The sequence below is a fragment of the Chiloscyllium plagiosum genome, unplaced genomic scaffold (genome assembly GCF_037043375.1).
Source record: "Chiloscyllium plagiosum isolate Xiang-an unplaced genomic scaffold, Cpla_swu_hap1 HiC_scaffold_18, whole genome shotgun sequence".
Taxonomy (NCBI): Eukaryota; Metazoa; Chordata; class Chondrichthyes; order Orectolobiformes; family Hemiscylliidae; genus Chiloscyllium; species Chiloscyllium plagiosum.
In genome coordinates, this window is record NW_028270156.1 from 74,191,292 (window position 1) to 74,201,414 (window position 10,123).

At 38.6% G+C, this 10,123-nt stretch overlaps 1 protein-coding gene across 7 annotated transcripts in view; it reads left to right on the forward strand.

Moving 5' to 3' along the window:
* LOC122558116 (embryonic protein UVS.2-like) overlaps nt 1-9,563 on the forward strand; it is a 193,217-nt gene extending 183,654 nt beyond the window's left edge. For all 7 annotated transcript variants that reach the window (XM_087996795.1, XM_087996790.1, XM_087996793.1 and 4 more), the window contains one exon: nt 8,749-9,563. In XM_087996795.1, the coding sequence (XP_087852921.1) occupies nt 8,749-8,831 (83 nt within the window). In that variant the 3' untranslated portion in view covers nt 8,832-9,563. The remainder of the gene's footprint in view (nt 1-8,748) is intronic.
* Nucleotides 9,564-10,123: the final 560 nt, after the last annotated feature.

Below are 10,123 nucleotides of genomic sequence, written 5' to 3' on the forward strand. Positions count from 1 at the left end.
CTGCTCATCCAAAGATTGTGCTTTTACAAGGACCAGGAGACATTCACTGAGTACCCTGTCAATCTGGACAGTCAGTATCAGAGTTTGAACCATCTGAATTTACAGCCATAATGGCTGCTCTTCTGAATTGGCAAAATAGAACACACCACATTCTGCAGGCCCTTTAACCCTCCTATGAGGATTTGGGCTGTTATGTTGGACCTGGCTAGAGTCTGCTGGAGTGCAAAGTGAGGTAAACTAAAGTACATAGACTCTGAGCTACACTCTAGAAGTCCTTTCTTGACCTGATTTGATATCACTTGATAAAGGAGCGTTGCTCCGAAAGCTAGTGTGTTTCCAATTAAACCTGTTGGACTATAACCTGGTGTGTGATTTTTAACTTTCTTGACCTGAGTGGTGTGTATGAGTCAAAAAATGTGGCACTGGAAAAACACAGCCAGTCAGGCAGCATCCGAGGAGCAGGAGAGTTGATGTTTTGAGCATAAGCTCTTCATCAGAAATGTGATGCTGCCTGACCAGCCATGCTTTTCCAGTGCCACACCTTTTGACTCTGATCTCCAGCATCTGCAGTCCTCACTTTCTCCTGAGTGGTGTGTATGGCCATGCTGTAGGCTATTCCAATCTGACACCCCTTTCTGTCTTGCACTAGTGTCTCATAATGGCTTATTATTCCTTCATGTTGTCTTCATCAATCTAACAATCACAGATGTGCCTGACCATGACAGTATCATGAAGAGTGACCAGTGCACAATCCAGTGGACCAGTTTTGGAGTGTAGGAGTCATTAGCATGAGGACAACTCTCTGATTGTCTCCTAAACAGATAAAAAAAAGTGTGTAAATAGTACAGAGGCAGAAGCCTCCAGTCTGCAAAAGGCAGCATCTCTTTTTCTTTCTGTCTGCTGTGAAGTGAGGAAGGATTACGAAAATAGTGTAGCTTAACACAGCTAAAGAGCTGATGTAGAGGGGAGGATTTCAGATTTTTGGATCTTTGGAAACTCTTCCAAGACAGGTGGGACCTGTATAAAAAGGACAGGTTGCATCTGAACTGGAAGGGCACCAACATTCTGGTGGGAAGGTTTACTAGTGCGACTTGGCTCATTTAAATTAACATGGTAGAGGGCTGGGAACCAAAGCAGGTCAGAATGTGAACAGAAGGTACAGGTTAACAGGATAAACATGCCAGGCCCGTCTAATAAGAAATTATAGAAGATCAAAATGTGAGTTGGAAGTTGGAGTAAATGATAAAGATGAGGCTCAGTGTTGTCAGGAATTAATAAATAAGGATAAAGAGTGTGAAAAGTATAGTGTACAAAAAATATTAAAAGAGAAAGACAAATCCTTAGAACATATTTAATAACCTTGTACCTAATTGCCTGCAGTATTCAGAATAAAATTGATGAGATGACGGCACAAATAGAGACAAATGGGTATGACCTGGTGGGGATTACTAAAACATGGTTACAGAAAGGTCAGGGCTAGGACTTAAATGTCCCACAATGCTCAGTATTCCAAAACTAGAAGGAGATGGAGGTGGAATTGCTTTATTGATTAAGGATGACATCAAGCCTTCAAGCCTGGCACTAAGGAGCAAAATGTTGAATGAGTCTGGGTGGAAATAAAAAGCAAGGAAAGAAACCCGTTGGTAAGAGTAATTTACAGGCCCCAAAAAATACTTCCAAAGTAGGGCATAGTATAAACCAGGAAATAATGAGGGCTCATGAGATGGGCACAATGGTAATTATAGGTGATTTTAACATGCATATTGGCTGGATTAATCAACTTGGCAAGGGTAGCCTTGGCAAACAGTTCATAGAATGTCGGAGGAATTGTTTCTTATAGCAGTATGTCATTGGAACCAACTAGAAAACTGACTACTTCAGATTTGGTACTATGTAACAAGGAAGGATGGATAAATAGTCTTGCAGTTAAGGATTCTCTTGGATGTAGTGATCACAACATGCTAGAGTTTCAAATTCAGATTGAAGGAGTGAAGACAGTCACATACTAAAATTTTAATGTTGGGCAAAGATAATTAAACAGGGCTGAGGAAGGAGTTAGCCATGGTGGGCTGGGCAAAAATATTAAGGGGCAGAACTGTTCAAGAACAGTGGCAAATGCTTAGGAAGATGCTAAATACCTCTCAATTAAAGCATGTTCCTGAGAAGAAGAGGAGTTGTAAAAAGTAAAAAAAAATCATCCATGGCTTAACAAAGAAGTCAGGAATAACATAAAGGCAAAAACTAGGGCAAATCATACCGTAAAAGTTAGTGGCACTCTGGAGGGCTGGGAGAACTTCAAACGTAGCAAAGCGTTACTAAAGATGAAATCAAAAGAGCTAAAATGAACTATGAAAGGAAACTAGCAGAAAACATTATTACCAATATCAAAAGTTTCTACAAGTATCTAAAAAGGAAGAGAATAGTGAAAGTAAATGTTGACCCTTTAGAGGAACAAAATGGCAAGGTAATAATGGGAAACTCAAAAATGTCAGGGGCACTGAACCAAAGTTTTGTCTTTGTTTTCACAATGGAAAATAATAATTTATTCTCTCTTCCCAAAAACTGCAGTTACTTCAGAGGTAATTGAGTTGGGCCGACAGGCTGAGTTCAGGCGGATGGAGTTTAATTTAGATAAATGAGAGGTGTTGCATTTTTGGAAAAGCAAATCAGGGCACGGTTTATACACTTAATGGTAAGGTCTTCGGGAGTGTTGCTGAGCAAAGAGATCTTGGAGTGCAGGTTCATAGCTCCTTGAAAGTAGATTCGCAGGGAGATAGGATAGTGAAGAAGGCATTTGGTATGCTTTCCTTTACTGGTCAGAGCATTGGATATAAGAGTTGGGAAGTCATGTTATGGCTGTACAGGGCATCAGTTAGGCCACTTTTGGAATATCGTGTGCAATTCTGGTCTCCTTCCTATCGGAAAGATGTTGTGAAATTTGAAAGGATTCAGAAAAGATTTACAAGGATGTTGCAAGGGCTGGAGGATTTGAGCTATAGGAAGAGGTTCAATAGGCTGGGGCTGTTTTCCCTGGAGCGTCAGAGGCTGAGGGGGCACCTTATGGAGGTTTATAAGATGATGAGGAGCATGGATAGGATAAATGGACAAGGTCTTTTCCCCGGTAGAGGGCATAGGTTTAGAGTGAGGGGGGAAAGATATAAAAGGAATCTAAGAGGCAATTTTTTCACACAGAGGGTGGTGCGTGTATAGAATGGGCTGCCAGAGGAAGTGGTGGAGGCTGGTACAATTACAGCATTTAAAAAGCATCAGGACGGGTATATGAATAGGAAGGGTTTAGAGGGATAAGGGCCAAGTGCTGGCAAATGGGACTAGATTAGGTTAGTTGGACCAAAGGGTCTGTTTAGCTGCTGTACATCTCTATGACTCTATAACTTGATGTGATGACTATAACTAGGGTGAAGGTATTAAGTAAACTGATAGAATTAAAGGCAGATAAGTCCCCAGGGCCTAATGGCCTTCACCCTAGGGTATTAAAGGAGGTGGTAGCAGAATTAGTGGATACATTCATTATAATATTCCAGAAATCCTGAATTCTGGAAAGGAAACAGTGGAATGGAAACATGCTAATGTGACAGCCTTATTCAAAAAAGGAGTTAGGGAAGAAGTGGGAAATTATAGATCAGTTATTTGACCTCTGCAGTGGGGAAGTTGCTGGAATCATTCATAAAGGAGGAGATAACTGAACACTTGGAAAAACAAAGCTTGTTTCACCAGTGTCAGCAGAGAAAGTTGTGCTTGACAAACTTGCTGAAGTTCTTTGAAGATATAACCAGTAAGGTAGATATGGGAATCTGGTGGATGTGGTGTATCTAGACTTCTAGAGGCATTTGACAAGGTTCTGCCTAAAAGACTGATCTATAAAGTTAGATCCGAGGGTGTTAGGTGTAGCGTATTGGCTTGGATAGAGGATAGGCTGACCGACAAAGCAAAGGATCAGGATAAATGAGTCTTCTCGTGATGGTGAACTGCAACTAGTAGGGTGCTGAAGGTTTCAGTTCTCAGACCTCAACTATTTATAATCTATATAAATTATCTGCAAGCAGAGACAGTGTATAACATAGCAAAATTTGCAGATGATACTAAAATAAGTGGGAAGGCAAGCTATGACGAGATAGCGAGTTGACAAGTGGATATTAATAGACTAGGAGAATGAGCCAAAATATGACAGATAGTTTAATGTGTATAATTGTGAGGTTATCCATTTTAGTCAGAAAATTAAAATGGCAAATTATTATTTAAATGGGAAGCAGATTCAAAGTGTGTCAGTGCAGAGGGATCTGGGTGTTCATGTGCATGAATCGCAGAGAGTGGGCATGCAGGTACAGCATATCATAAGAAAGGCAAATGGAACCTTGGCATTGATTGCAAAAGGATTGGAGTGTAATAGTAAGAAGTGTTGTTACAATTATATAGGATGTTGTTGAGACCAAACCTGGAGTATTGTGTTTAGTTTTGGTGTCTTTACTTAAGGAAGGATGTAGTGACACTGCAGGCTATTCAGAGGAGATTCACTGAATTGATTCCAGGGATGAAAGGGCTACTGTACGAGGGGCAGTTGAATAGCTTGGGTTTGTACATGCTAGAGTTCAGAAGAAAGAGGGAGAATCTGATTGAGGTATATAAAATGCTAAAGAGAATTGATAAAGTGGGCATTGAACAGATGTTCCCCCTTTTGGGACATTTTAGAACAAGAGATCATAAATATAGATTGAGAGGAGGTAGGTTCAAAACTGTGATGAGGAGAAGCTACTTCTCTCAGAGGATTGTGAATCTGTGGAACTCAGTGCCCCAGAGTGCAGCAGAGAAAGAATCAATCAACAGATTCAAGAAACGAATACGCATGCTTCTGATGAAAAGCATGATATGGGGCTGTGGGGAGCAGGCAGGAAAGTGGAGTTGAGACTGAATAAGATTAGCCATGATCATGTTAAATGATGGAGCAGGCTCAAAAGGCTAAATTGTCTACTCCGCTCCTAATTCCTATGCTGCGATGTTCCTGTGTAACTGAGAATTGAAAGGTAGCCATTCCTGCACACCATTTGTTCTAAGCTGTTGCACTAACCAGTGACTGAGAAACTGAACAATTGAAGTGTCAACCCTCCCATGTCTTCAGAAAATAACTGAAAGGATTTGTTTGTGAAAATGGAAATTCAATTGGCCCTGGAACAGCCAGGAGCAACACCTTATTTAATCAAATGCAGTGTGATACTGGACTGTGTTTCCCTAACTTCTTTTCCCTCTACTCACAACATCTATGTTTGTTTATCTGTGTGTATCTGTCTGTAGTTATGTGCAGAGGTTTAGGAACAGGGATAGAACTTAAGCTAGTAATGTTATAAATTAAAAATTCATATTTTGTTTTCCTTTGGTTAGAGTTGTTTTCGTTATAATTATTGTGGAGTTCAAATGGCACAAAAGACAGAGGATGTTGAGGGCCTAAACAAAGGAAATGGTTTATTATGCAAGTGTGAACTAAGTGGATACAGCTCATGAAGAAATCATTTCTCTGATTATAGTTCACCTTTAACATTTCTACTGTACACAAGCATGTTGGGTATCAGGCAGCCTGCTTGTTGGTATGACTACAAGTTGATACCTGGAAACAGAAAACCAAATTGCTCACTGCAATTGCAATGGATATTACTGTATTAATTCAGGTCATTCTGTTATAACATGCGTTTCATCAATGCAAATTCGCTGTAACACAATTGACGAATTGGGGAAGCTATTTCTACAGTGCAAACTTCTAAAATGTGTTGGGTGTAACGTGATTACATCGCCAAGACTTTAAGCACTGTTTCTAAAGCGGGATTTTTCTCTAACGCGGGCTTTCACAAGAACACAACCATCACAGTATAGAAGAACTGATTGTATTGAGGCTCACTGTGCATGGAGCGTACCCTGAGATGTTGATGGCTGCTATCCAAGATGATGGACTGGACGAGCAGGAGTTGGTGAGAAGAAGTTGCCAGGTACCCACTCTGACAGCACAGAAGGCATGCAGGATTCATGCTTGAGTTGTTCTGAAATGGGCCTTGGACACCATAGGGACAGAGTAGGTATTTAATGAGGTGCATTTGGTAAGGTATGATGAGAGAACTCACGAGGACTCATGCGGGGAATTCCTCCAGAAAACTCGGATTTAGCCGAAGAAACATAAGATTCAGTTCTGTGTAAATACAAAGCAACTGAGGGATACCAGTTAATCGATGTTCCTGTTTTTGAGGTGGAGTCCAAAAGAGTAAAGGTGAAGTTAGCAGCTTGGAATTAATTTGAGAGGGTGGGTTGATTTGCTCGGCAGCAGTTGAGAAGTTGTCAGCAAGTTTTTTCATTTGAAAGTCTTCTGTGGAGATTTTGATGAAATGTAACTTTTCCTTCACTGTTTTGACTAAAGGAATTTATTTTACTTTCAGAGTATATAAATACAGGTTGTGACTGCTTGTTTTGTGCCAAATTTTTTTTAAAATCCTGGGACTAGAGATTTTGATTATTTTTGCAGCTAATGTGTGGAGCAGCACTCACCCCTTAGTTGTCTGCAATTTAAAAATTTTTTGGTTCAAAAAGCAGTTGGGTTCAATGCTGTGGTAGTCATGTAACCAAACCTGTTTGTGGAGGGGAAGCAGTTAACATCTAGGTAAAGGCTTGCATTGTAGATAGCCAGTTGTCTATGGCCTACTTCGAGCAGGTAAGTAGAAATTCATTAATATATTTGCATGTGAGGTTTGTGTGTAACTTTTAATTCTAATATTTAGGTGGTTTTCCTGTAGACAATTATATCTGTAGCAGATTATGTCACAGTCCAGAGCATTCCAAAACCATCAGAAGGTTCTTGATTGTCTGGCTGGTATTGACTTTGGAAACATTTCCGGAAGGTTATTGCTAAATCCAGATATATGATCAGAACAACCATCTTGGTTAGACTGTAGTTGTATTTTTTAAATCAGTCACTAAATATATATGTAAATATACAGTATATTGTAAGGATAATCCCAGCAATTACAGACCACTGTCACTTCAGTGGTGAGAAGTTTCCAGAAAAACAAATTCTGGAAAGAATTAGTAGTCACATGAAAAAAAGCTGGCTTGGTTGGGAAGAGTCAGCATGGATTTCTGACTGGACAATCATGTTTAATGAATTACTAGTGTTTTTTGAACAGGAAGGCTTGATGAGGATAGTACTGTTAATGTGATGTACATGAACCTCTGGAAAGGTCAGTGTAGTGCTACATAACAGCCTTATGAGGAAGGTAATAGGTCATGACATAAAAGGTACAGGAACAATGTACCTACAAATTTGGCTGGGAGATAGGAAGCAGAGAGTAATGGTAAATGGATATTTTTCTGGAAGAGTATAGTAGAGTTCAAGAGGGATTCGGTATTGGGATTCTTGCTTTTCCTGATAGATATTGATGATCTAAATCTTGGTGTGTAGGAGACAATTTCAAAGTTTACAGATGACCCAAATCTTGGAAGAATTGTAAACCATGAGGAGGACAGTGTCGAACTTCAAAATGACATTGACAAGTTGGTGGAGTGGACAGATAAATGGCAGATGAGGTTCAGTATAGAGAAATATGAGGTTACACACTTCGGTAGGAACCATATTGAAAAACAGTATAAAATAGGGGATACAATTCTAAATGGGTGTATATGTGCAGAGGTCACTGAAGGTGGCAGACAGATTTAGAGAGAAATAATAAAGCATACAGTATCTTCAAAAGGAGACTCTTGTGGTATAGTTGTCCCTACTGCTGGGCTGGGTCCAAGATTTAAGTCCCACCTGCTTCAGATGTGTGTCATATTAATAGAGGCATCAAATATAAGAGCAAGGAGGTGATAGCTGCATCTCTAAACTGTCAGGAAAAAAAACACCATCTATTCATTAAGATATACAGCACATTTAGCAACTATTCCTGACACGAGAGTTCGATGGAGAGAGGCATTCAGAACAGAAGACTTATAGAGAAACATCCCCGAGAGCAGAATCAGCAGAGAGGAAGAATAGCATTCTGGAAGATGCATTCTGTGTGAACTTTGATAGACTATGTTTTCATTTATTGTTTTCTTCTTACCTGGTATATATATGTGGGACCTATGTTATTGAAACAGCATGCCAATAGAATTTAGTTCAGTTAGGGAATAGTTAGTAGTTAGGGAGTAATTGTTTGGTTTGTTAGGAATTCTGTTAATTTGTTCACTGTTGGAGTTAGATAAATAAATTGTTACTTGTTAATTGTAGAGTAAGTGAAAGGATTTCATTTCATTTAACCACTCTTTTATAACAGATTGGAGAGGTTCGCAGGGGGGTGAGAGGTAGGTTATACCCTTTGTCACACTTCTTCATCAGATTACGGGCAAGGTACTTATGTCTGGGTGTTTTGATTTTAACTATCAGAGGTGGTCAACCTCTGCTTCATAATAGCCAACCTCTAACTCTCTAAATGTGATGCACCTAAGAAATGAAGATAATGAAATCTTAGCCACAATCCCCCAAAACATATTTTTCAGCATTTCCTTATCTGACAACAATGCCCTCCCATTCATAATTCCCCTCACCGACGCACTTCAACCTCAGCATTTGAGTTAATATTCAGCCCTAATGTTACATTCACAGGAAATGAGAGACATTCAAACTTGATATTTTAAGTTGAAATATATGATTTATTTTGAATAATTTGGTTATTAGAACTTGCTCAATAATCCCTCATGTTGTTTTCTGTCTTCCAGGGGAAGGTTCAATTCAGCGGAGTCAATGCAGTGCGTGTATGTTGGTATTATGCATGTTATTAATTTCTTCATGGACCATGTAATTTTTGCAGAACAACCAGAAGTTGTTTTCATTTTCCACAATCATCCATACCCTGAGAATCCAAAGTGATTTCAGCTGAATTGTTGTATAGTCAATGGGTTAAAAGTGTTAGACAGGTTTTCTGCCTTTATCAAAATACAATTAAATGAGTGGCTTATTATTAGCATTCTGTGTTTAACTACTAATAATTTTAAGGACAGTCTTGCAGCTAAGACATGGAAGGGGCTTACAGAATTAAAGAATACTGTATTTTTCAGGATAATAGCAGATATATAATGTCTACTAAATGTATGCAAATCTTAAACAAATCCAGTTTTGAAAAATACTTTAACTTGAGGTATACTACCAGATCTGATTATTTGTTCTTTATCTAATATATTTTTTATATCTTGATGGAACAATTCTTTAAAAAGAAGAATACTTTAATATGCCTATATGTCAATTAAAATACAATGATAAAAGCTCTGTCAAGGCTTTGCTTGTAATGCAAGTAATAGGTTAAAAAAAAGATGAGTTTTGGCTTAAGATGTTTACATACTTAGTTCCAATGTATTATCTTTTGATAAGTTTTCTCTTGAATTGTGTATTTATTCAGCAATGTTTGATATTTGTAAAAGACAAAGTTTGTGCTGACTCAGTGGCTACTTTGTTCACAGCAGTTGGTTATGCTATTATTTGTATAAATAGATTGTTAAACTAATATAATAAAATATTAATATTTACAGTAATTTTATCCCATATTTCGATACCTTGAGACATTCATCTTATGTGAATCACCTAAACGCTACTTTCCTGATTTTTTTCGGCATCTTCATCTGGGGGAATAACCATTTTCAGGGTCACTAGCTGGCTGTTTAGATTTATCTATTACCATCAACCCCAATCTTATCCAGGTTTGCTCATTCCTATGTTGCAGGAAATTGGTCTTTTCTGATAATACAATGTTTCTTGGCTACACTTTCATAGGCAGAGAGCACAAAATGTTTGGGTACTTCATGGGTGAATGCATGGCAGATGATTTAGAATGGAAAAGTGTGATGTGATATATTTTGGCAGAAAGAATGGGGGAAAGCAGCATAAATTAGTCTTATTCAATATCCTACTGTCAAAACATGCTGATAGACACATTGCAAACCGCATTGGGAATGATTAGTTTCCCAGGCACAATTGAGATCACCATTTTCTTCCAGGTATGAAAATCAATGTTCAAGGCATCTGTGCCTTGCTGGCAAGCATCCATGAAACATAGCTTTACTCAAATCAACTATCTAAACAGAAAATCCATAACTATAT